We start from the raw sequence: 27,890 nt of genomic DNA on the forward strand, positions 1-27,890 counted from the left end.
ATGTTCAGTTCATGTTTATCCAAAATATGAACCAGTTCATGAACCATGGTTCAATGAACTCGTTCAGGCACAACACTGAGCCAGTGTGTGTGTGTTTGTCAACGTAAGGCCCATTCAGAAAGAGAAGTTCTAAGAACTGTCCACCTCGAATTTAGTTTTAGGAAGTGTCCTTTTCCAGGGGATCTATTTCATTTTGCATTCGCACATGAGTTAGGGACTAATGTGATGTGTTACTTTAGTGCCGCACAACAAAAAAAGAAAACCCACATAAAACAAAGAAAGAAGAAAACCAAGAAGCTAATATGACGAGCGAGACGCGCACAGAGAGTCAGGAGATGAAGAACCCAGCGGCAGCCATACTTCTTCCTTTCATGGAGGAAGAAAGGAGAGAGCCGCAGACAAAGAAGACGACGTGGAAGTTTAGCTTCTTAAACATCATCGTATGAGTAAACATTTCAGACCGCTTGAAGAGAGAGCTGCTGTTGGCCTGTGGAATCTCATTTAAAGAGAAAATGTTCCAAAGGAAATGCATCATATGTTTAGAATAAAGATCTCATCAGCTGCTTTAAGCTTTGTGTGCATCATGGAATCATCAGTAGAAAGTGGAGGAAACCGTCACTGGAGGGCTGGTTCTGACTGACTTATGGTCAAGAATTATGAGGACATAGTCACACAGAATTAGCAGCATGTGAGGGTTAACATGTAGAAAGGTGGTGAAATGTTTACAGGTGTGGACTTTTATATGAAGCCAGACCTTCGTTAAACTTGATGAACTTCATCCTGAGATGTGCTGCGTTTTAAAAGTTTATAAACTGTAATGTAACACACACCCCAGGATAAAGACTTAAAATGTAGCGAGAAAAGATGGATTATTTAATATTTCATAGCTATCGGTTTCATAGCTTTCATAGCTTTTTGGTTAATAACTTCTTAATATTTTTATTAGCTAATATTTCATAGATGTGGCCAAACCACATCTAACAGATTGAAAACTTCAGACTCCTTACAAAGTCTTTTTTTTTATAGTGAATATAGCTGTGCAGAAATAGCTATTTACATGTACGTATATGATGATGCATATATCTTTGGTTTTTCCTGCCATCCTGTCCAGAGGGTTCTGGCAGCTGGCTGGTGCTGCTGATGGTGGGTGATGCTGGCTATGGTTTATTTGGTGAATGGATAAACATTTTAGAATAAAAAACAAGTTGTAAAAATTATAATAAAGCTAAATTTTCATTTTAATATAGTGTAAAATTTAATAGCAAGTCATTTCAAATTAAATTAAACATTTCATTAAACAACACACAAAAAAAAAGTTCAGTTGAAATGACTGAGTCTGCCGTTACAATCAGTTCTGTGTGGCTCCATCAGTTCCCCTTTTTCCATTTAAACCAGTATCTGTACATGAGCACATGGTCTGTTTACATTTGACTTTGTCTCCATTAAATCAAGAACAGAGATTTTTACGAGCATTAAATTCCGTCTCTGATGAAGTAAACGTGGATCAGAACCAGATTATATACAAAAAAGATGGAAAACACTTGAAGTAGATCAGCTTAATTATTTGGGTGGTATTTGAGAACTACTTTGAGGTCTATAGAGAAGCTTTAATGCTTCTTGTCCTGTTTACCAACCTTCAAACTCCTCTGTGTTTTCACTGCTGATGATCGCCTCCAGAAGCCGCATGCAGGGGTTGTTTGCTGCAGCATTGTCTGAGTAGGCAGGAGGGTGGTCCAAGGTGCCAAATTTTCTGGTTTTTCGGTTCGTCCCACTCCAGTTGTTGTGGTCCTTAATTTATTTGGAGTCTTGTGTGAGTTTTCTCCATGCACTGCTTCACGTTATGATAAAACCCCGTGTTCTCTGAGACATAAGCAAAAGAAATGGTGGCGAGCATAGACGCAGTGGCTTGGTGCTCTTCCTTGAGGTGTTTTTTGTGGTCAGACCACTTCTTCCTAGTGTTTTTCTAACCAATGCAAGATCCCTCGTTAATAAGATGGATAAGCTGAGACTACGGGCAGCAACAGACAACATAGTGAAGGACAGCTGTGTTCTGCTCTTCACTGAGAGGTGGCTTCGTTCATCCATCCCAGACACAGCTATTGAGCTAGCGGGCTGTACAGCACACCACCATGACAGGACGAAAGACTCAGGTAAGACCAGTGGAGGGGGGTTCTGCTTGTATATTAACAACAGCTGGTGAACGAACACCAAGATTATAGACAGTCACTGCTCCCCAGACCTGGAGTTTGTGACTGTTAAATGCAGGCCCTTTTATCTTCCTCAGAAGTTTACTGCTGTCATGGTAACTGCCGTGTATATACCACCAGACGCTAATGCTAGCTCTGCCCTTGGACATTTACATGAAACAATTGGCAGACAACAGGGCATGTATCCTGATGCTGTGCATGTCATAGCTGAGGACTTTAATCATGCTGAATTAAAGACGGTGCTCCCTAAACTCCACCAGCATGTTAAGTGTGCCACTTGGGGAAAAACATACTTTACAAAGCTTATTCGAACATCAAGTGGGCTTCAGAGTAAAACCACTAATATCTCACATCTCATCGGCTCTCAGCCTCAGCACTGGATCCCCCCAGGGCTGTGTGCTAAGTCCTCTGCTCTACACTCTGTACACGCATGGCTGTACTCCCACTCACTCCAGCAACAGTATAATAAAATTTGCAGATGACACAACTGTGGTGGGGCTCATCTCTGGGGAGGATGAGTCTGCGTATCGAGACGAGGTGGCGCAGCTGTTAATATGGTGTAAAAAGAACAACTTGGTGCTTAATACTACTGTCATGAATCAGCAAACTGGACCACAATAAAAGTCAGAAGTAAGGATTGGGTGAATAAGATTTATTATAGAGATGAGAATATTTCCTGGGGTGGAGAATCTGGATACTCAGTGTGCTTGCCTGTGAGGGTAGGAGAACCAAGGTGAGAACCAGAGTGATCAGGAGGAATGTGCGAGGTATAGTGATCACGTCCCAGCAGAGGAGGTGGAAGCCAACAGAACAGAGAGGGCTGCGATTGGAAACTCCACCAGGGGCTGTTGGAACTGCTGAACTAGAAAACAGTGTTAGTTTGGACTGATGGTAAAATAGCGCTGCGTTTTCCACTGAGGTTAAAGCCTTCAGAACGCTCCATACAAATCCTCCAGTTTAATCCAGAAAGGAGAGTAACAAGTTCCGTAATTCAAATCCAATCCTTAAAAACAGTCCACAGGTCAGAGTTCCAGAAAGATCCAAACAACAGAGTTACCAGACCGTGGCAGGCAGAGTCAGGAAATCCAGGTCAAAACGGTTCGGAGACCCTAACCCTAACCCAGTTGGCAGGCAGAATATCAGGGCTGGAAACGTGCAAGGATAAACCAAGACGATCTGGCAGGGAGAAGTTGTCATACACAAGTATTTAAAGCGCACCGCGCAGGTGGAGCACGTTAGTGATCAGAGCCGATAGTCAGAGCTGGAGGGGGAATGCCTTCAGGGACGGCTGGGAAATCTCAACCCAGCCGAACACCGTGACAACTACCAAGACCAAGGAACTGATCATAGACTTCAGAAGGAAAAAAATGGGCATCCAGTCATTGGTCATTGACGGGGACTGTGTAGTGAGGGTTTCAGACTTCCGATTTCTTGGTATAAGTTTAGAGGATTACCTGAACTGGAGCATCAACACCACTGCCATCATCAAGAAGGCACAATCACCTTAATCAAGATCTGCTGGTGTCCTCTTATCGTTGCTCCATAGAGAGCATCTTGACTTACTGCATCTGTGCGTGGTTCTCCAGCTGCACAGCTGCAAACAGGAAAGCGCTCCAGAGGGTCGTCACCACACACTGTAAAATCTAATAGCTGTCTTGACTTGCATAAATAAGTTACCAGTACTGATGTGTACTACTTAATAAGTTTTATAAAGTAACATGTAACTGCACAGTGAAAAAGTACATTTACATTTTTATCTAGAGTACAGATTACATGACTTAAGTTACACCCACTCAATGATTTCATTTTAAACCAAACTGACAGGGTTTAAGTTACTATCACAATGGCACTGGAGTTACTGTCACTTGCTAAAAGCAAGTATTTTCCAACATATCCTAAAAACAAACTGATCTGCGCATGTGCAGTAGAAGCCAGTGGACCCGCCAGTTTGAGCTTGAAATTCAGGGATCTCATCTTGTAAGGTAAGTTATCAAACAAATGATAATTGTGTGAATTTCTTTTCTTTTTTCTTACTTTTGATAGTAATTTATTGAATGTCAACATAGCAAGGGACTTTTACTTATAAAGTATTTTATATTCAAACACTTTCTTAGATAGTAAGAACACCTTTTGGTCCATTAAGTTGTCCATCAAGCTTTTTGACACGTTATTGGTCAGAAGTTTGAACTACGGTAATCTGATTGGATGGGTCTTTCTATTACAAAATGTAGTAAACTATCACAAAGCTAACATTGCTAATGCGGTCACTAAGCTAGCGCTAGTCTAATGTGGCCCCCTTAGCTCCCGTGTGCGTTAAATTGGGATGCAGACTTTACAAATGAGCTATGATTTGAATCATAAGGTGCGTATGTGCATATATATTAAATATAACATCCTTTGGACAGGTAGCTACCTTAACCATTTAATGTTCTACACTGCTCTTTGGTCAAATACAATTGTTAGTAACTATATTGTATTTTTTTTTTTTTTTGTATTTTTGTTGTTTTCTTAGAGATTGTGAATGTCAACTTGATGGTAAGGATAAAGAAATGCACTCATAATAGTAGTAAATAGTGATAATGTATAATATCTGTAAAATGAAACCAAAGATCAGTGGCATGATAAGATAATGATATTAATTGAGTAAACATGGATTATGGAATTATTCATGTGGCTTATTGCACATGTACAGTTTTGCTTTATGTGAATGTGTGTCAAAAATTGGAGTTGGAATTTTCCTTTTAAATTAGAAATTCTTTGTTTATTTTCCAGAAGAACTCAACCCTGTTGCTTCATCAACGTCCACTGGCGTGACCACTAGGCTGTGAAACTGGAGGTGAGATCCCAGCAGCCAAGAGTTTGGGTGTTACATGCATTTAACACACACTAAAAATTTCGTCTTAATATAACCAATTGCAGATGCAGTGGTCCTGTAAGCAGTGCACTTTTTCAGCAGACAAAAGAGGACAATTGTTGAAACACTGTCGCCTGAAACATGGAAGCTTTACACGGCAACAACCAATACCATGTCTTCATAATGACTGCTTGTGCACGTTCAAATCTTTCAATGCACTCAAAGTGCATTTATCTGTTTGGCACTGTGCATCAGACAAAAGGCAAAGTGGTAAACCCACAGCTGCATTCCACTGCCAGTTATGTGATTACAGGGAGCCCTGCACTGAAGCAGAGTTTTTTACACATTTGCGCAGTCATTTAAAACTTAAGCAAAGAGTTCTGTGTCCATACAAAGGCTGTGATTTTCAGAGCAATGTGTATTCAACATTTAATGCGCATAAAAGTAGGGTTCACAGTAAGAACACTACACCATGTTTTAAATCAGGAATAGTAAACAACATTGAACAACCAGATAAGGTGACAGAAGAAGATCATGTTTCTTCACAGGATGACCTTGAATGTGAGTATGAGGAGTCTTTAGATGGCACACAGGACTTGGAAACTCAGCTGGAACGCAACCTCGCTGCTTTATTTTTAAAAATGCAGACAATCCTGCACATATCTGAAATCGCTGCCCAAGAAATCATACAGCAGATCAATCAGATTAATTTACTTTCAAAGCCATTAATACAATGTGCAGTTCAAAAAATTATCTCTCAACATTGCAGTGATGTGGATGATACCATAGTGAATGACATTGTAAATGTAGTTACACAAAATAATGTCCTGCTTAAGTTCACCAATACAGGAGGATCCCTGTCAACAGCCAGCAGGAGAGCATCCTTTATACAGAACAAATTTCCAGTTGTTATGCCAATTGAATTCTACCTTGCCAGAGACAGCTCATTTGTGTATGTTCCTCTACTGAAAATGCTGCAGACATTGTTAAACAATAAGGATGTTTTGGATAAGGTGCTGCACGAAAAGACTCTTCCATCAGAAGGATACCACTCATTCAGAGATGGCTCACACTTCAAAGAAAATGTCCTTTTAAATGTGGGAGAGTTCAGGATTACTCTAGGTCTATATATAGATGATTTTGAAGTGGCTAATCCACTTGGAACATCTAAGAAAAAACATAAACTATGCGCAGTGTATTGGGTACTTGCCAATCTTGATTCCAAATATCGGTCAGCCCTACACTCCATACAACTTGCACTTTTGTGTAAGGTAAATTCTGTGAAGGAACATGGTTATGAAGAAGTCCTGCGTCCAATTCTTCAGGATCTTTCAACTCTAGAGGAACATGGTGTTTATGTTGAACAACTAGCAGAAAGTGTTAAAGGCACTGTTTTGTATGTGGCAGCGGACAACTTAGGGGCTCACTCTGTGGCAGGATTCCAGGAGAGTTTTGCAGCAGATCATTTCTGTAGGTTTTGTATGTGTAAGCTAGATGAGATACAGCATAAGGAAGTCCGATCAGGTCTATTCCAGTTAAGAACAAGACAAAATCATGACAGACATGTGCAAGATGTTGTAGAAGACCCTGCTGTGGCTAGACATTATGGTGTTAAAAGAGGGTGTCCATTCGGTGAACAACTTCAACACTTTCATGTGGTCGATGGCTTTCCACCTGACATCCTGCACGACTTTTTAGAGGGTATTGTGCCAGCAGAATTGTCACTGTGTCTTCAGGATTTGATTACAAAGAGAATTATTTCTTTGGACGCTCTGAATAAGGCCATTAAGCAATTTCCTTACACATTTTCTGATAAAGCTGACCAACCACAGATTATTCCAAAGACACACATCTCCAAGAGAACTATTGGGGGCAATGGCCATGAAAATTGGTCTCTCCTGAGGCTCCTTCCATTGATGATAGGACATAATATCCCGGAGGGAGACAAAGCATGGGAGATACTTATGCTTCTGAAAGATATACTAGAGATGGTAATGTCATCTTACTTTACTGATGAATTAATACACTTCCTGGAATGCAAAATCTCAGAACATAGAGAGTTACTGCAACAAACCTTCCCAACCTACAAACTTCGTCCTAAACATCATTTCATTGAACACTACCCTCAAATGATAAAAATCTTTGGCCCACTAGTAGATGTGTGGACAATGCGATTTGAAGGGAAGCACAATTTTTTTAAAAAGGTTGTGCATGACACTCGCAATTTTAAGAACTTGCCACAAACTTTAGCTGTGAGACACCAAAAAATGATGGCCTTCCATTTGGATTCATCATTCTTCAGGCCTGCTTTTGGAAATTGATAAAGTGAGGTCAGTTATGCTTACATCTTTCCCTGAAAATGTTCAGAACTCCCTACGTCAGCATAATGCCAAACAAAGCACAGTTCTGGTTGCATCTTCTGCTTGTGTACATGGTGTAAAATATAGTACAGATATGATAATTTCAGTTGGATGTTGCTCAGGTCTTCCAGAGTTCCAGCAAATAGCACATATTGTTGTTGTTAATACAGAAATCCTGTTAGTCTGTAAGCTTTTGACTTCATGGTATACTGAACATTTGCGTTGTTATGAGTTGTGCTTCAGTGGGGGAGGGTGTCTAACTGTCACCCAAATCTCTGATCTAAATGATCCTTTCCCCTTATCTTCCTATCGAATAAAGGGAAATATGTATGTGTCACTAAAGCGTTACATATTATGCTGAATGACTACATGGAAATTGACACTAAAGTCATGTCTGTTCTCTCTAGGATCATGGGGAGCTATAAACTAAAAATTATTGTTAATGAACAGGATATACATAAAGTTTCACTACATGGGAAACCAGAAACAGTTGAAGATCTGATGATGATAATTAAAGAAAAATGCAAACTCAAGGAAGACTTTAATCTTATGTATGAGGATCCAGATTTTGATAATTCCCTCTGCAACCTTGATGATGTACAAGATTTGCCGGCTTCAAAAGCTACTGTCAAGATCATACCATTAGTGACGCTGACAGTGATACCTATCACCTGCACGCCTACCACCTGCACCTCTGGTGTATCTGATGGCTCCTCAGATGATACAGTGATTCTGTCGACACCAAGCCCATCAGCAAGACAAGAGCAATGGCCAGAGTTTTTTGACATTCCAAATTTTCCTGTTGATGTGGAATTCAGGCTAAGACAGGCCAATCTTCTGTATTTACAAGACCGTACTTGCTTGAATGTACCAAGAGACATGAAGCATGGTATTTTGGAGAGAATCGCTGAAGAGATCTACAGATTTGATGCCTATCCAAATGAAGAACGATGCCATTCTGTGGCATTAGCACTCATAACAAAACATCCCTGTCTGAGGGAACCAGGCTCACCAGATGGGTGTTCTGGCTGGAAGAACAGCTTGATGTACAAAATGGGGAACTATCGCACTAAACTGAGGAAAGCAGGATGTGCAGAAGTTGCAATAAATGCAGGGATAAGACGTACACCACAAGTGGGAGCAAAAGGCCTCAAAAGACCAAAGAGATTTGAGGTGAATTACTTACCTAACCTACCAGAAGGGCAGAATAAAGATGGACTAGAGGCTGAAAGAAAGCTTCTAGTTGAAGAAATGAGAAAACAGAATCCCAGTGGAACCATTATTGCTGCAAAGATGGACCAGACCTTCCCCCTGCGGAGACGGGAGATTGTGGAGGCTGAACCTCCAGTGAAAATCCTGAAGGCGAGGTGGCCTGCCCTTTTTTCAGAAAGACAAGTAAGAACTGACACATACATGCTTCATGCTTTTGTATTTACACCTGCCAAAAAAAGAAAGAAATTGGTCTAATGATGTGTTCTTCATGTTTTTTTTTTGTTTTTTTTTTGCTGTGCATTGCAGGTATATGCAGAGTTCAACAGGATTGCCACCACACACCTAGAGAGTGACTTCTTTGATTCATTAGACCGCTTCACACCACTGTTTCTCACCATCTTCAAGTCCAAGAAAGGAAGTGTTGGAGATAAATTAGCTGAAATTGTGCAGCAGATCGATTCAGCGGTAAGTCTACTTCAGGTTTATTTTATTTTTAATGAGTATGAATGAATATAAAAACTGAATTTTTTTGTACTTGGGGCAACTTGCAGTCCTCACTACACCCTAGTCCTTTGCTGCTAATGAACTGTTCTACATCTAGAAATGAATTCTCTGCTCTGTCAGAAATTTTGGTGAAACCCTCTCATGTACATTTTAAAAAACATGTTTGCTCTGTAATGTTTAATGTTGTAATATCCTGTACTTTATCTTTTGGTTCTACTAGAGGCCAGATGTGACAGCACTTCGTACCCTTGTTGTCAGAGGCCTCCCAATTCTACTTGGTGATGATCCAAGTGACTTCTACAACACTGCTTTTGTAAGTTCACACATAGGTACAGAAAATAAGAATATAGAATATGTCTTTGTGAGTTGAACAAGAAATACGAGGGACAGCAAGAATGTCCTAGGTCCAGTGCAGTGGGCTGACAAGGGTGGAAGACTGGCAGCTGAAATAATTTTTATACATTAAAATTAATGTATGGTATGACATGAACCCATGTATGTTGATGCTGGAAATTGCAGGTTTATGTGCAGTTAATTATTTCTTCTTTCTTTTATTAATTTGTTTCTTTTTGAAAGGCAGATGTGAGGAAAATATGTTATGTTTCAGCTGTCAGACTTCTACAAAAATTTCACCAGGTTGCTAGACTGGCAACGCTCCCACCTTCCGATATTCTCTGGAGAAAACAGTCCCAGGTTTTGAAAAGTACAAAACCCCCTTCATAAAAACTGGGCAATGCAAAAAAGATGACAAAAAAGTTGGATCATGGAGGCTGTAAAGATAAAAAAAAAAAGCCAGCCATGTCCACCATCAACAGGGACTAGGGGGTTTTATGCTCTCCCACGGCTGGGTCTGCTGGTAACATTAGACAGCAGGGGGCATGGCCAGCCTACAGGGTCGGTCAGGTGGAATGGGCTGGCCATGAGAAGAACAGCTTTTAATTGACAACACATTATTTAGGTGATTCTTCTGAGGAAGGTTTACAGATGACCGCTAGAAAATCTGAAAGTAAAATCTAACATATTATCCTTGCATTTGGGAAACCGAAAGAAGCTGAAACTAATGAAAAATAAATCCACACAGCTTGAAAGGTTGTGTACGTGGGACAGATGTAATTGGGATTGTGTTTCTTACAGGTCTCAAACTGCAGTGAGGCCTGGGCAAAGGTGACTGTTGGCTTGGTGACCATCATCAATGAAGATGCACCTGTGTCTTCAGATCCTCTCCATCTAAACCCACTGTCAACTGGCATCATTCTGGAAGGAGGTACTGTGATGGAAAATCTCCCAAATCTACCACAGGCACTCTGCCTATTATTTGGCCTGTCCTATGCTCTCCACCTTGAATACCCAAGAGCCATGCGAAACACACTGATCTTCATCCAGAGAGTGATGCTTAGGTTGGGAGAGAACAAACTCCCCCCAAGACTTCAAACTCTAAAAAACCTCCTGCTGAGTTAGTGCAGTCATCTAAGAGTTACCCTTGGCACTATGTTGCTTGTGTATATGAGCAGTGCTGGTTGCTATTTTGTTTAATTTTTGTTTTTACTACAGGTCATGTTAATGGTTGTCCTACTGTTTTGCCTGTCATTTAGCCTGTGCTATGTTCCCCATCTTAAATACCATGCAAACATATTGACCCTCATCCAGAAACTGATGCTTGGGCTGGGAGAAAACAATCTTTCCCCAAAGACTCTGAACTATTAAAAAAACATTCTGCTGAGTATGTGCAGTCATTGAACCTTTGGCACTGCATTTCTTATGTATATATGAGCAGTGCAGGTTGCTATTGTTTTTTGTACTTTTGTTTTTGTTATTACTGGCCACGTTACTACCGGTTGTTGCAGATAAAAATGTTTTAAATCTGTGGTTTTAAAGGTAATTTCTTTTAATAAACCTGTTTCTTACTATTGTGGTTGCATGTGATGGATTTTTAGTTTATACCTGTACACCACCATATTCATTTAAGTTATTGAGTTGGCAGACATTTTTGGCATTTTAGACATAGCCATTCCTTACAAATTAGACCTTGTTTCATGGCTAAATATTATTTGCAAATTTGATCATTTACTGACTTTTATTATTTGCATCTACAAAAAGAGGACCTTTATTTCCTGTTGTGTTAAGAGATACCTTTTGCGCAAGTTAGGCAAATTTCACTGAAGTTAGCTTAACTTGAATAATTGTGGCAATAGGAATACACACAATAGTTAAATTTACATGATGCAAGTTAGTATTACAAACTAGTACTTCTGAGTAGTCTATAACTCATCTTATGTACACATTAGGCATATTGCCAAGTACTCCAAACTAGTTTTTCTTAGTTAAAGTAACTCAATTGTTAAGTAACTGTTACTTTGTATATGATAGTTACTAAAACGCATAATACCTATTCCCTAGTACTTACTATTCTAAGTGCAATCGGTTTGCATGCTTTTTCCAAGTAAGGTGAACTTATCAGATTTTACAGTGCAGCCCAGAAGATCATTGGCTGCCCTCTACCGTCCCTGGAAGATCTGTATAGCTCTCGCATCAGAAAAGCTCAAAATATCCTCTTGGACCCATCACATCCAGGGCATTCGATTTTAGAACTGCTGCCTTCAGGCGGACGGTTCAGGTCCTTAAGAGCACAGACTCGCAGACTGAAGAACGGTTTTTATGCCATAGCAATAAATGTACTTAACAGGCGCTGATCACTGTACATATCCGTACAATGTTAATGTTGTGTGTGTGATGTTTTTATCTGTTTTTATTCTTGTTTTTATTTTCTCAACTTTTCACTTTTTAAAAATTTTTTTATGCACATTCAGTACCTTCAAAGACTAGCATTTTTTAATTTCGTTGTACCAGTACAATGACAATAAAGACATTGAACATTGGACTGATTGTCTCAAATATTTTTATTTTCTGCTATGAACCTTCCAAACCTCTGTGAAAATCCTCTGTGGAGTAGACGGCCAGGACAGCTTTGACCTCCTCGTCGGTCCGTGTATTTCATGCTCTGTTGTTGTTGTCCGTAGCTGCAACTGTGGTTTTTAAATATGGCGGGGACACAAGAAGTGGAAGTCTGGCAAGGAGTGGAGCTACCACTTACCAAACACCTACGTCATGAGGGCTCCTATGGAACCCTGAAAAGACCCTGCTTTGGAATAGGAGCTAAAATGGTTCTAGGAACTGAAGGCTTTTACCTCTAGTTCCTATCTGTCCGAATGCGCGGAAAAACTGCCTGGTTCCTGAAAAGGTTATAGGAACTGCAAAAGGTTCCTACAGTCAGAAAACTGTCATGGGGGATATCCTTAACTCGCCAGAATTTTTTTTTTTTTTTTTTTTTTTTGCAGGTGCTACAGGGGTGCTAATCATATCATTGATGGCTCTCTTAAATTCATGTGTTAATCACACACCAAGACCCATGACACACAAACACCTCTAGCCATATGCAAACATGCACATTTGTATTTAACACCCATTCATTTAAAGGGACTATGTTAATTCTAACCTCAATACAAACTTTTAATAAAAAATAAGGGACAACTGTGCCTGTAACGACGCTGTTATAGCACTGTACTTTAGCACACACATCATAGCTTCAGTTACAAAAATCAACCAGATTCTGCTGCACATTGACAACACTGCACCTTCGAAATCAACAAAGACCTCATTAATATGAACCTGAGCATAAATTAAAAATACGTGCCTTAATACAAATACAACGGTCCCTCGCTATAACGCAGTTCGCCTTTCGCAGCCTCACTGTTTTGCAGATTTTGTTAGTGCAATTTTGCAGCACATTGTGCTCTGTGTCTATAAAACTGGACTTATTTTTCTACGAAGGTTTGAACTTTGAGGGTGTTTAAAAAAAGTGTGAAAATGTTAATGCCTGTCTGACAAAAGTGTATAAAGTGTGTAGTGAGGGATGTTACAGCCTTTTAACGTCTATAATAATTGTAAAAAATAAAGCTGACTACTATACAGATTTCGCCTATTGCGGGTTAGTCTTAGAACATAACTCCCGCAATTATTTATGAACCACTGTACATTGAATTTTCACCTTCAGCCACAAAAACATGCTCTTACCTTTTGATGTTTTCAAAATAAAACAATCCTACTCTTGTTATGTTTGAGGGCGAAGGCAGCAGTGATTTTTTCTTGGTCCAGCGCTCTGGTTCTGTCTGAGTTTATTGCCAGTAGTGCCAGGTTTCTGGTCTGAGAGTCTCCACTGCTGTTTCTTAAACTGCGCTCGCAGCTCACTGATGTGATGCCTCCATGGCAAATTTATGTCCCATACTTTGATCATGGCTATTCAGCGATACAGAACCTTTTCACTAGTTATTAAATCCATTGCTGGTAAAAGCTGGCTCTGTGTAAAAATCCATGGCTCTGTTTCAAGAAATCTCTAGGCAAAGCAGAATGCTGCATTTTTGGACAAACTATTTTCCTCTATATAGTTAAAACTCCTATGTTGATTGCTGAATGGCTGTGGAGAGTATTTTTGCAGTACAGACTGTCTTGGACCCCCTTGCATGGCTTAGAGCTAATGTCATCTGCAAGACCGGACTTGTCAATGGGACGCCCGGGTGGTTGCCCTTCGTCATCTTGTTCCTAATTTTTAAATATTTTCAGTTGATTTTGAATGTTTATAACTAACCTGTGAACAAAATTAAATAAGACAACAAATGGAAACATGAATCTTTTTGAGGGTGCTATGGGGTGCTTTGAAAATCCCAGGGGTAACTGGAGAACACCAGGCTCTCCCTGACACCAAAACTTTTACTTCTTTTTCTTGTTCTTCCAGTTTATTTAACACTGTCCTGTTGGATTTCTGATCTGCAAAATGTCTATAAATGTCCGCTACAGATTATGCTTTCTCTATTATTTTCTCTCTGTGTTCACACGCACATGCACATGCACACACCTTCAGAACTCCCAGTGAGTTTGATTTCTGTTGACCTCCTGCAGGAAGTCCTCTCTGCAGCGAGGCTATTAACATCAGCGTGTGTTCACACAACACACACACCCACACATTTTGTTGGATGAAGTCAACGACCCCCCCCCCGCCCCATGTTATGAAGCTTTTAGCTGAGCACCCTGCAGGCAGCAGGTTAATTCTCCTTCACTGCTCCCTTTTTCTCCCCCTCCTCCCCCACTCTCCTCTTAGCCCCCTCCTTTTCATGTCAGGTCATCCAGACAGATCAGCTGTTTTCCCTGTGGCAGCTCTTCTTCTTGCTTTGTTTTCTTCCCATCTCTCCATACCAGGTCGGTCAGAACCAAATGAGTCTCACGTGTACCAGAACCATTTCTGTTTCTTTTACCTAAGTAAATAGGGGTGGAGGTGTTGATAAATGTTAATGCTGATTGGTTTTTCGATGATGATACAGGTGCACCGTGATTGAAAGGTGTGTCTCATGTCCTTTGCAGATAGAAGCAGCCAGGACTTCCTCTCAGTCTGATGACCTGTACCTAGAAGATGTCGGGTCAGGAGGTTACTACCCTGAAGATGATGATGATTTTAGCTCAGGCTCAGGCTCAGGTGCATGCACGCACGCACACACACACACACACACACACACACACACACACACACACACACACTCTGTATTCACCTGCAGACAGGTGTGTTCAGGTTTCCAGCTATGATTCTGATCAACTCCTTCTCTTCCAGCAGAAGAAAACTTTGTAGGTCTGAAAGTTCTGCAGCAGATTCACATGACCTGTTCTTTTCTGATTGGATCTGGTTCTGATGGATCTTTCTGACTCCATTCTTATCCCAGGTGGAGGTGAGGAGGTGGTGAAGGAGATGGTGACTGACAGTCGAACTAATGTCGAGCCCAATGCAGTTAAGCCCACCCAGGACTCCACCGAAGCCTTCACCCAGAAGATGGACACAGCCACAGTCAGAGAGGACAGAAACACCAAGAGGCCCATCAGAACTGAGGTAACAGCTGCTCCATGAACCTAACTGAATCATGACTCCTTATTTATTTTATATGTTTAAACAGGAAAAAAATCTCATTTACAACAGTGTCCCGGCCAAGACAGCAGCAAACCAAGTTACAAATCAATCAAAACCACCGATAAAATTACATATAAATTCACAAACATACATCAACATTTCAAGTTACAAACTATTAGTCCAAACATTTACAACCCAAAGACTCCTTAATGATTCTGTCACAACTCCTTTTTTTTTTTCTTTTGTGTCCTGTCCAGCACGGTGGTGGCAGAATGATGGTCTGGCTCCTATGTTGTGCCAAACAAATTAGCTTTGCCAAGAGGAGCTTTGTGGGTCCAAGGCTTCTCTTGATAATGTGATTTATTTATTTATTTATTTTTTTTTAATTTGTAATCTTATATATTTAGAATTACAGAATTTCTGTAATCTTGCTGGACCTGACTGGAGGGGACAGAATATAAAGGAGAATAATGAAGTGAAGTAAAAAGTAAAGTGGAATAAAGGAAGAAGAGACAAAGATCCAGCAGATAGAAGCAACAAGCTTCAGTCCAACCTAACAGCAGACAAGCAGCTGCTACATCTGTACAGAAACACAACAGAAAATTTCGTACAGCTTTTACAGGTAAACTAAGCAGACACTCAACAAGGAGTTCCTAAAAAATAACCAAGACCGCAACAACAACATGTATCACAACAACAGCCAAAGAACCAGAAACACACACCTGAACTAAAGCATCTCTTAGTGTATAAACCCACTGGACACGTCAGTGCTGTGTCAGCATGTAGAGGATGTGGAATGAGGCGGGATCAGAGATGAAGCCACGCCTCTACGGAGGCAAGAGGCAGACTAGGGCGGCCCAGAGACCCGGGCCATCAATCCTGGAGCACAAACCCCAGCCACCCCACCATGACGACCACCCCGGATCCACCCAGAGGGCAGCAGAGGAAGGACCCAGCCAAAGCCCTCAACAGTCATGGGGTACAGGGCCCGGCGGGCCAAGATCAGCAGCCCCCGACCCCACCAGGCACCGTCCATCCAAGGCAGCCAGAACCCCAAGAATGGCTCGTTTTCCTCCCAAGACAAAGGGCAGGCAAAATGTGCAGGAGGACCAGGCTCCCCCAGCATCCACCCCAATGTCCTAGCCGCACACCCCGGGAAACGGCACCATCAACAGCAGTAATACCAAGGGTTAGTATTACAGCAGTAGTACCAGGGTCAGCAGTACCAGGGTCCGTACTACAGCAGTAGTACCAGGGTCAGTACTACAGCTATATAAAAAGGGTCATGACAAATGTCAACTAGTGATGATCATGTGATTTTGTCTGTAGGCATCTCATTTGCATTAAATAACCACCTAGCTGAGCTGTTGCTGCTGTCAGTGCAGACTTTGAAACTATCAGTTTCCTTTTCATAAAATGCTGGGGAATCACAACAGTTTCTGGACATAAAATGAACAAACATAAAAAATAAATCTACTGTTTACCAAGTAAGCGAACAGGAAGTGATGCCAACAGGCAGATCCAGTCTTTTTGCTAAGCTAATCAATGCAAATGCTCCTCTCCCTCCTCCTCATTCAGGCACCAGTTCCAGTCACAGAGGACCTGCAGAGGATCCAGATCATCAGTACAACCGGTCCCCCCAGTTCTCCTCAGCAGCCTATCGAGGTCCGCACGGAAAACCTCCTCCAGAGGACGGAGGTGTTGGCAGGTACGCATGAGTCATCCTGTTAGGCGGTGATACACACAATCAGCTGCAGGAAATGTTTGTCACATTAGCGTGTTTTTGTAAATACTTTAACCAGAACCTAAACATAAAACCTGTACCAGCTCTGTATCTGAAGCTCTCCATGAAAATAATTTTAAGTCTTATTTTCCTGAGTTCTGTCTGCATTGCTGCACCCAGCAGCTACCAAGTAGGACTGGGTGATTTGGCCTATAACTGATATCTCGATAGTTTCTTTGCCTTATCCCGATACACGGTATATCTCTCTTTTTATTTTGAACCAGGGACCTTCTTTCATAAACTTAATAAAAACCAGTTTTCCCTGACTATTATATTAGGGGTTGCCCCTAACCCCTTAGCATCTACCCCCGCTAACCCTAGAAGATCAAATTTATTTTCTATTTTCTTTTATCCATCTTATTCTTATTTTGACATGGAACTACATCGTATCATGTCTCCACCTGCCACCTGCACACAGGTGAGCTACGTTCCCACCAGCAGTCAGAAAGCAACACTTGAAGTTGTTGCATCTACCACCAGACAGAAATATCTGCTGTAATAAGAACGTGTGATGAGTGCAAGTGGAGGAGGTTCCTGCTCCAGAGTTCGAAGAACTTCATGTCTGTCAGAAACACGCACAGCTTCTTCATCATTGTTGTTATTTCTGAGGAGAATTACTGCTTACAATGGACGTCTCACATTTACTTCTGTCTCTTAATGATCGTAAACTAGCTAGCTGCATACTCCATGTCTCCATGCTTCCTCCTCTCTCATGAAACAACACTCGTGTATGCAGGAGGGTTTTCTGGATGGGGGGGCTGTCTGATTCGTGCTGCATGTGGTGAGCTTCACTCTAACCAGCAGACAGAGGCTACGAAGAAAAACCCACATAGACACCTAAAATGCTGCTGTGATTTATTATTCTCCATTTTCACCATATAGACATTTTATAAATCCTCATGTAAAACATCTCGGAATACATCGAGTATATCCGATAAATCGCCCAGCCCTACTGCCAGTCCTAGATGCCGGCGGTCAGAACGGACCCTGATGAAATTTACGTGTCCATGGTGCTCTAAATGGATTTGACCAGAACTTAACTAGTCTCACATGTTAATGACCAGCTGACCCATCACCTGATGCTGTGAGTCTGTCAGTTCCTGAACTCTCATTGGTCAGATCTGCAGCATCTCCAGGTCCAGATGGTTACCCAGCAGAATTCTACAAAGAATGCTGGACAATGCTGGCACCCACTTTCTACAATATGATATTAGAAATAAAGGAAAAACAAAAAATACCTTCAAATATGAACCTAGCCAATATTACTCTACTATTAAAACCAGGTAAAGACCCGACACTTCCATCCAGTTACCATCCAATTTCACTAATAAATGTAGATCTCAAAATAATTAGCAAAGCTTTGGCCAGAAGAATAGAAAAAATAACCCCTCTAATAATATATCCTGACCAAACAGGCTTTATTAAAGCTAGACATACCTCTACTAACATGCGTAGATTAATTAACATCATAGATTATTCTACTCTACATAATCTGGAATCCACAGCCATTTCTTTAGACGCAGAGAAAGCATTTGACCAAGTAAACTGGAAATTTTTATTTGCAACGTTAAACAAAGTTGGGTTTGGGTCATCTTTCATAGATTGAATAAAGATATTATATAACAACCCAAATGCATGTGTGAAGACCAATGATCAAACCTCTCCAAGCTTCTGTTTGCAGAGAGGCACCAGACAGGGCTGCCCGCTTTCTCCATCACTCTTTGCTATTTTTATTGAACCCCTAGCTGCTGCCTTAAGACAAAATAAAGAGATTAAAGGAATCCATGCCAAAAATATAGAACACAAGATAAGTCTTTATGCTGATGATGTATTACTTTTTCTCCAGAACTCACCGACGTCTCTCCCCCAGACAATCACACTTATTAACACATTCTCACCAATATCTGACTACTCTATTAACTGGTCTAAGACTATTATTATGCCCATCAACTGTGACCTACAAAACATACCCAATACTACAATACAGTCTGGAAACATTAGATATCTAGGCATAAACATTTCCCCCAGGTTATCAGAACTAACAATGATAAATTATGTCCAGCTACTTAAAGCAATAGAGGATGATCTCTCACGGTGGAGGCGCTTACCCATATCACTCATGGGGTGGGTTGCCACAGTTAAAATGATGGTTCTATCTAAAGTAAACTACCTGTTTTCAATGATACCCACTAAACCATCCTCCAGTTGGTTTAAGTCACTGGACTCACATATATCTAAATTTTTATGGAAAAATAAGCCATCAAGTATCAGTCTAAAAACTTTACAACAGACTAAAGATAGAGGCGGATTGGAGCTACCCAACTTTAATCATGTTTTCTTAGCTAACAAGCTGCAGTATATCTCCAAATGGCTTAAACCTAGCAGTCTGGATGAAACATGGTTAGATGTAGAGCAAGCATTGTGTTAGGATGTGTTTATCTCTGACCTGCCATTCATCAGCTCAACCATCAAAACACATAAGTGTTTTAAAAGCATCAATATCAGTTCCTCCTTAGTGGCTTGGTGGGATTTTCTAAAAATAACCAAATCCTCATTTTTTCCATGTAAGTTTACACCCCTCTGGAACAACCCTGACATCCTGCAAAACAAAAAGCTTATCAATTTTACTCAATGGAAAAATAAAGGAATAAAACAGTTAGAACATATAATAGAAAATGGAAACTTCTTATCATTTAATATTCTCACTTCACAATATGGAATCAGTAGCAAAACATTTTTAGAATATCACCAGCTTAAATCTATTATATGTAAAAAATATGCCATTAATCAATTAAACTTACAGCTACCTATTAGGGTGGCAGAATTCATGAATCTCAATGCCCCAAAGCTATTATCAAAAACATATAGACTATTATCTAAACTAGAAGACTCAATCTGTCTTCCAACTTCAAAATGGGAGGGTGACTTATCCAGTAACTTTAATAAAGATAAATGGTCACAAATATGTTTAAACACCTTTAAAATGACTAAAAATTCAAATATGCAACTAATACAATTCAAAATTCTGCATAGAACTCATTATACAGGACAAAGGATGTTCAGGATGGGTCTGTCACAATCAAACATCTGCACACACTGCAATGAAAACACACCAGACAACTACCTCCATGCCTTGTGGTCCTGCACACCTGTCCGCAGGTTCTGGCTTCAGGTATGTGTGGACATGTCAACATGGTTTAAATGTAATATTCCTACAATCCCCGCACTATGTCTACTAGGTGACTTGGGTGACATTATTATGGCAATTAACTCTGCACACATGATACGCACAGCATTATGCATCGCAAAGAAAACTATCCTTGTGAACTGGAAAAACAAAAATAATCTGTGTATTCAGCAGTTTAGGAATCTCTTAGTTGACCACATCAGTAGTGAGACAATGTCTGCCTCCTCAACAAACCATGTAGCTGAATCTCATTCCCTCTGGTCCCCTGTGCTTAGTTCCATCACTTAGTGTAGGTGGAGGACTGTGACCTCGTTGCTATAGGGGTTTGAGAAATGGCCGGGAGTGACTGGTGGTTGCGGGTTCTTTGTGGTTGCCCGTGGTGCGGGACCGGGCTGCTCTGCGGTGGGGGTGGCTCTGGGTCTGGCCCCGTCGGGGGCTGTGGGGGCCAGCGGTTGGAGTCGCATCATGGCGGGGGGTGAGGCCACTGGTGGTGCCTGGGTTGGTGGGCGTTGGTCCTGGGCCGGGTGGCCGGGCTATTCTGGGGCGGGCTGGGCGGGGGTTCTGGGCTCTGGTGCCCGAGGGTGGTCCTCCTCCATCCGGGGTGGTGGGCTCCGTATGTGCCTGGGGTCTGGGCCTGCCCGGATGTGCTGCCGTGGTGTGGGTTGGTGCATGCCCTGGTGTCTGGTTGACACCCTGGGACCCAGGGTATGGCCCGGGGGCAGGGGGGGTGTAGGGGTTTGAAGGAGGGCTGAGTGGGATTCGGGGGATTATAGGGGGAGGTGCTGGAGTGTGAGACAGGGATGCTTGTATGTTGTGTGTGTGTGTGTTGCCCCGGGGCCAGGTCCCGGGGTGCTGCGCTGGTGGGCTGCTGGCTCTGTGGGGGTTGGGGCAAGGGGGGGTGCTTGGGGCTCGCTGTCCGCTGGTCCGCCTGGGGTGTCCCCCATGGGGCATGGTGGGTGGGTTGTGTGTGGCGTGACTGTGTAGTGGTGAGTGATTGTGGGTGTGGCACTGGGGAGGGTGTGAGTGTGGGGTTATATGGGGTGCAGGTTGAAGTAGATGGGGAGTGGGGGGAGGGGGCTGATAGCACCCTGGTTCCCGGGGTGTGCGGCTGGAACATCGGGGGGTGTGCTGGCCTATGCCGGGTGGCTGTCTGGCGGGGCCTGGTCCTCCTAGGCATGTTGCGGGCCCTCTGCCTTTGGGGGGTGGGGCGGCCGCCTCTGGGCTCCTGGGGCCCTGGGCCCTTCGCTTGGGCTGCCCTGGGTGGCCGGTCCCTGGCGGGGCCGGCGGCTGCTTATCTTGGCCCACTGGGGCCTGTGCCCCGGGACTGTGGGGGGCTCTTGCTGGGGCTCTCCTCTGCCGCCCTTTGGGTGGGGCTGGAGTCGTCTTTGTGGTGGGGTGGCTTGGGTTGGTGCTCCGGGTCTGCTGCTGAGGGCCCGGCCCAGGCCTCTAGCCTCCGTGGAGGCGAGGTCGCATTTGCATGATCTCACCCACCACTCTTCATCACTGATCACTCCTCTTCCTCATGCTCTGCATGCTGACACAGTCACTGAGTTGTGCAGTGGGTTTTTAATACTAAGCGATAATTATTAATTTTTTTTTTTTTTTGTATTTTTTTTTTTTTTTTGTTGTATTTTTCCTGTGAGTTAGTATCTGGTCACTGTAATGTCATTTTGATTTGGTTATTATTTAAAAACTCTTAATGACTGGCAGCCCTGTTTTGTGTGTGTGTGTGTGTGTGTTTCTGCTTTTGTAAAAGTTGTAGGAAATTTTCTGGTGTGTTCATGTACAGGTGTAACAGTTTGTTGTCTGGTGATGGTGTGGATTGAAGGGTCGTTTCCTTCTGTCTGTGATCTTCTTGTCTCCTTTCTTCTTTCCCTTTTGCTCTTTTTGCAATTTTCCATCTTTTTCCATCTTTGTCTTTCCGTCTCTTACTATCTCTGTCTCTCTCAGCTGTTATTGCAGGTTGTGTGATCGGCTTCCTGTTTGCCATCTTCTTCATCCTCCTGCTGGTCTACCGCATGAGGAAGAAGGACGAAGGCAGCTACGATCTGGGAGAGAGGAAACCCTCCAGCGCCGCCTATCAGAAGGCCCCGACCAAGGAGTTTTATGCATAAAGTCACAGGGACACAGCCAGCCCCAGTCAGCTGACACACAGTCAACAACAATGTTCTGGCTGGAAGGAGAGGGATTTTTCACACGTGTCATGAAGGTCTTTTACTCCAGTTTTTTCATCGGACTGAAAATTTTCAGAAATGTTCGGTTTTTATGTCTGAAACTGCTTCAGAGTTTAACTATCACTGACTAGAAACAAAACATTTCAGTTCTTCATTGTCCAACCTGGTTTGTTATTTGTGCTGCAGCAGATCTGCAGGTGTTCATTCATTTATCTCTGTTAAAGATTAACTCTGTAAATCACCAGAACCAGAAATCAGGCCCAGAGATCAGAACCAACTTCTTGTTTGGATTTAATAAGTGTTTCCTCTGCAGGCTGTGGTGTTATTGACCCATGAATTCTTCCTCCTCTTCCTCCCCTTCCTCCAGTGTTTCCAGAGATTTAAATGTTGTTAAGCGACAGCTGCATTTCCCAACAGTGACATCACAGGTCACGTGACATGAATTTGAGCTTTACATCTCACTTCAAGTCGGAGAGCTGCAAAGGAAGATGATCACATGATCTAAGCTCTAGCCACATGCAGCTGTTCATTCTCCTTCTGCCCTCAACCCACCCCCATGTCGAAGTGAAACCCAAAGACTCGGAGTCTCTGCCCCCCCATCACGTCCACATTCTGATGATTTTTCCTTGAGAGACCAGAACTTTGAGTCCAGTTACTTATGTGTGTATGAACAGATATATAACTATCTACAGAAATATATAGATTCACTAATGTTTGAGACCTTCAAAGTGCCTATGTTTGGACATTTTCCTGCTCAGTGAGCTTGTGTTGGAGGTTCTTCATGAGTGGGACCTTAACTCCTTTTTTAGTCTTTCCAAACTGACAGTATTGGACCTGGAAGCTGTAACAACACTACTGAATAAACACTGTGGCCTAACATCCAGCGGAGTCTGCTTTTTATACCAACATTTCCTCTTTCTTGATGTTAAACCCTTAATTAGAACCCAGAACAACAGAGCCAATCTCTGATCCACACCGGCCTGAACTGGACCAGCAGCTTCCGCAGAACAGTGTGGTGGATTCTGCCCTCCGCCTTTTAACAGGTAAGACTGGAGACTGGAACCAGAACATAGGTGAGATCAAATGCCCATCAGCTGTGACTTCTGAGTGACAGTGAGATTACTATGGTGATACCATGTTCAAAAGCTATTTGGGCCTGGTCTGAGTCCTGACCCAATGCTCACAGCCCACTTCAGTAAAACTGCTGCTGTTTGGAGAAAATCCAGAACTTTTCTGAGACCTGAGCATGGTGGTTACCCCCAAACGTCTTGGACACCAAATGTGAGGGGGACTGTCGGGCCTTTTTGAACAATTCCAGACTGCTTGGAGCAGATTGTGGTCCACCCAGTGGCTTGGGAGGAGGAAACAGTGCGGCATTAACGCTGTGGACAGTGAGGATGGGGTGCTGCTGACCTCGGAATACTGAGAAGACCTCCTAAATTACTCCAACACATCTTCTGATGAGGAAGCAGAGGCATGGGACTTGGGGATGGAGGGTGTGTTCCAAGTACAAGGGGATCAACCTCCTCAACCTCCTGAAGGTCTATTCAGGTGTCATAAGAATTTATTTAAAAAAAAGAATATCAGATTATCTTTATTATTTTTATTTTTTCCTACCTTTTCCTGTCCAGCATGGTGGTGGTGGCAGAATGATGATTTGGCTGCTGTGTTGTGCTGAACAAATTATTTGCCAAGAGGAGCTTCATGGGTATAAGCCCCCTCTTGATAATCTTTTTTTTTGTTTTTTTTTTTTTCATTTTATTTCACAAATGGCTATGCACAACCTGAAATTATAAAACAAAAAAATGTCAAAAACACTTCTTGATGCACCATCATGATTGAAAAAGAACAGGAAGAAGTAAAACTTATAAAACCTGCCCCAGTCTTGAGCAGAAACTCACATATAAATGTTCTGTCAGTGAATTACATGACAATCAACAAATCAATGCTGAAAGCTCTGTAACAACACATTTACAATCCACTTCATTTCATTCATCAAGTTCATACAAACTAAATATTCTAATTTTTTACATCATTTTAAACTGAAAAATATCTGCAGACATCTTTAACTCTGTATCGAGTCCAGAGTCTGACGCCACGTACTGAAATCTGTTTTAAACAAAACTGGTATTTAAAGGGAAATTTACTTAAATTTTCCTGGTTTTCTGAAACAACTTCGGCAAACTTTCTGGTAATACTTTGCTTCTTGCTCTTTGCATAACTAATGTTTGCAACACAACTAAATCTTTAAGTTTCAGAAGTCCTGACTTAATAAACTGTTGGTACGCCCTCTTTAATCAACTTTTTAGTAAAAGAAACAAAGGCTTTAAATTAATCATATGTATTACCCCACACTATCACACAATAACTTAAATGTGGCAGGATAAGGGAACAATACAAAATCCTTAATACATTACAATTCAACCCTTACTTTATTCAAACAGGTTTATTCTTTGACATTTTCATTTTGATATAGCTAAATGAGATTTCCATGTCAGTTTGTTGTCTATTATCACACTCAAAAACATAAACTTAAACACTCTCTGTATTAACACCATCTATATTAAAAAAAGCCTCATCTATTTTTTTCTTTGAAAAAACTATGAACTTAGTTTTGTTAGATTTATAAATAACCTGTTTATATCAAACCAGTTTTTAAGTTCAGCCATTTCTTTTACTTTACTTTCTGATAGAGATTTTAAGTCATTTCCTGAACTAAAAAACATTGTCATCAGCAAATAAAACAAACAATTTTGACACTTCAGTTATGTCATTAATATATAAAATAAAAAGTTTAGGCCCCATACCTGAACCTTGTGGAACTCCACATTCAATATATGACCAGAGAACTGTACATACTGTGTCTGGTTTCCAAACAACTACTGAGCCAATTTAAGACTACTCCTCTCACCCCATATGTTCGTACTTTAGATATTAAAAGAAAATGATCTATAGTGTCAAATGCTTTTTTTCTTTTAAGTCAATAAAAACCACTTTTGTGTATTTATTGTTATCGCTCGGTAACTTATTCTTTTCAATAAAATTATCCAGTTTTTGTGCAAACAGTTTTTCAAGCACTTTTGGAAATTGTGAAAGTAAAGGTTTATAATTAGTAAAATTAGTATAAAACCTTTGTGACTTTCATTTTATCTTGAAAAATGCCTTTATGGAATGAAAGATTTAAAAGAAAACAGTGGTTTGCTTATACAGTCAACTGTCTTTTTAACAAAAACCACATCTATCCCATCACTATCAATTGATGGCTTATTTTTAGATTTAGTTACAATTGATCTGATTTCATTTTCATTCACTTCTCCCAAAAACATGGATTGCAACACTTTTCAGCCTTCATTCCAGCTACCCTCCACTTACCCATCATTATGTGTTATGCGTTCAGCATTAGAAAGAATAACCCTACTCTAACCAAAGAGAATTAAATTAATTTGCGACTTCATTCATGTCTTTTCTAACTTTACCATTGTCATTAATGAAATAAGTGGGCATAGCCATGGATGCGGAGCTGTTACCTATTACATTATTTTGAATTTTCCAGGTACCTTTGATATTGCTTTTGTTTTGTATTAATTTTGTGTTATAATATTCTCTCTTAGCTTGTCTCAGTATACTTGTCAATTTATTTTATAAAGCTTATATTGATTTTCAGCATTCTTTGTTCTGAATGTTATAAAGTCCTTGTAAAGTTTGTTTTTCTTTTTAAATGCATTCCTCTAACCCTTTGTTATCCATGGCTTTTTATTGTCTTCACGTTTATATATATATATATATATATATATATATATATATATATATATATATATATATATATATTTAACCTCTTGACTACCAGGAAAAAAAATACTGTCCAATCACATTTTTTTTGTTACCAAAAGGTACCAAAGCCCCACCGCTTCACATTTGGTATCATTGAAAAGCCCTAAACGTCCTCTGTAGATAGCAAAAGGAGTTAACTCAGTAGAATGCAGTGAGTGGGAGATATTGACAAATTTACAAGTTTACATATGTCCCCCACAGAGGACAAATTTGAACTACTGGTAGTCAGGAGGATATATATATTTTGGACAATGCTTATCATAGAGTGATAAGTAGCTCTTTATAAATGTCTCATAAGCTGCATTTACATCTCTTACATAAACCCCATTCCACTTCTCTTTAAGGAGATCTTCCCTAAATTTAGCATTTGCCTCATCTGTTCTTACTCTTTTATATTTATATATTTGTTCCTTCTTCCTTATCTTCAATTACCAATCATAAGTTACAAAAACGGGTAAATGATTCCTTTTCATTTATTACTAGCCCACTTTTAACATTTTTCTCCATGACGTTTATAAAAATTTTGTCAAAGTAGCACAAGGGTGTTCTGCCAGGCTTAGTAATCAATGTGTATAATCCTTTACTATAAAAAGTATCCCAAAAATGCTTTGACATCTTTAAAAGGTCTATATTAAAAAATCCACACATTATAAAGATTTTATTTTCATTAAGCTTTTTCAGTATTTCTTCTAAACTATCTTTAAATATTTTCACATTTGACCCTGGTTTTCTGTAAACACAAGTTCATTTCTCCTCCTTTCCATTTCAATTTTCACTGTCACACACTCCCTCAGATCATCACTAACTGTCATATTTTAAACCTCTGCATTTCAGATCACTGTCAATCTACAAGGCCACGCCCCCTCCCCTCCTGTTGGTTCTATTGTAATGTAACTCATATCCCTGAATATGAAAATCAATACCTTTTTCTTCATTTAACCATGTCTCGAATAAATGTGTGTTTCATTGTATTCAAGTAGTCTTTAATCTTGGTGAAATTTGCGTTCATGCTTCTACAGTTGAAGTGTATTATTGAGAATACATTATCCAACTCCACATTGTTATGCAACTCATCTTCAGTATATTTACAAGTGTCATTGATGGAATTAAACGCATGACTTTCCGGATCAACGTCATATTCAAAGTCATATAATTTATGTTCCATGTAGTCCAATCGTAAAAAGTTTGAGTGCCTCAATCATTAGATTAGATCAAGATGAATTCACACTCTCAGAACAACTCTGAACTTGTGTATACTGGCGATCTATCACACCTCCTTAGTCGTTTGTGCTTACATGCTGAATTAGAGAATCCAGTAATGATGTTAGATTACCGGCTGGTGATCTGTTGTTCTTGTACGAGGCGCCTGCCAGCCAGATACCTGCAGCATGGTCTCCAAGTCCGGCTCGTTAGCTTTAATCTCCATGTTCAGACCATATTCACGTAGTCCATCTGCTGCAGCTTGGGGGTTGTCAAACACCGTGGATTTTCCATCTTGCTCATATATTTCAAGTCTTGCAGGAAACATTACGCCCAACTTAATCCTTCTCTCCTGAAGTTGTTTACTTACTTGTCTGTATTTTGCGTGCTCATTAAACACCCTGTTAGTAAAGTCTTTGTCAAAATATATCCTTTTATCATTCACCCTAACACCTTTTTTTTTAGCCCTGGTGGCTTGAAGCACCCTTTGCCTCTGACTGTAGTTTTGAAAACAAACCATTATTGATCTGGGACGCTCCTTATGCCCAGTGTTTGGTCCAACTGACCTGTGTGCTCATTTAGTGTGGATTTCTCCGTCAAGCTCCAGCTTCTCCCATAACAGGTTCTTCAT

At 40.9% G+C, this 27,890-nt stretch overlaps 2 protein-coding genes across 3 annotated transcripts in view; both read left to right on the plus strand.

The window, feature by feature from the left end:
• sdc2 (syndecan 2) overlaps positions 1–23,107 on the plus strand; it is a 41,665-nt gene extending 18,558 nt beyond the window's left edge. The window contains exons 2-6 of one of the 2 annotated variants that reach the window (XR_006013521.1): positions 14,550–14,661; positions 14,903–15,066; positions 16,663–16,792; positions 22,005–22,263; positions 22,596–23,107. Coding sequence is in view for 1 of the 2 variants with exons in the window: in XM_042012529.1 (XP_041868463.1) it covers positions 14,550–14,661; positions 14,903–15,066; positions 16,663–16,792; positions 22,005–22,168 (570 nt within the window). In the remaining variant the exon portion in view is untranslated. Of the gene's footprint in view, positions 1–14,549; positions 14,662–14,902; positions 15,067–16,662; positions 16,793–22,004 lie in introns of both variants that reach the window. The other variant, XM_042012529.1, reaches the window with a different exon arrangement.
• Positions 8,102–10,786, plus strand: LOC121657140. Its single transcript, XM_042012528.1, has 4 exons — positions 8,102–8,816; positions 8,940–9,098; positions 9,358–9,450; positions 10,272–10,786. The coding sequence occupies exons 1-4, from the start codon at positions 8,301–8,303 to the stop codon at positions 10,593–10,595; spliced, it is 1,092 nt and encodes a 363-aa protein (XP_041868462.1). The 5' UTR covers positions 8,102–8,300; the 3' UTR covers positions 10,596–10,786.
• Positions 23,108–27,890: the final 4,783 nt, after the last annotated feature.

The sequence above is a fragment of the Melanotaenia boesemani genome, chromosome 17 (genome assembly GCF_017639745.1).
Source record: "Melanotaenia boesemani isolate fMelBoe1 chromosome 17, fMelBoe1.pri, whole genome shotgun sequence".
Taxonomy (NCBI): domain Eukaryota; kingdom Metazoa; phylum Chordata; class Actinopteri; order Atheriniformes; family Melanotaeniidae; genus Melanotaenia; species Melanotaenia boesemani.

What these genes read in the sequence shown, in the direction of transcription:
- LOC121657140 (XM_042012528.1), top strand. Translation starts at nt 8,301, where the DNA reads ATGAAGCATGGTATTTTGGAGAGAATCGCTGAAGAGATCTACAGATTT. An exon ending in CCCTTTTTTCAGAAAGACAA is followed by an intron (nt 8,817 to 8,939) that starts GTAAGAACTGAC and finishes TGTGCATTGCAG; the next exon opens with GTATATGCAGAGTTCAACAG. An exon ending in TGCAGCAGATCGATTCAGCG is followed by an intron (nt 9,099 to 9,357) that starts GTAAGTCTACTT and finishes TGGTTCTACTAG; the next exon opens with AGGCCAGATGTGACAGCACT.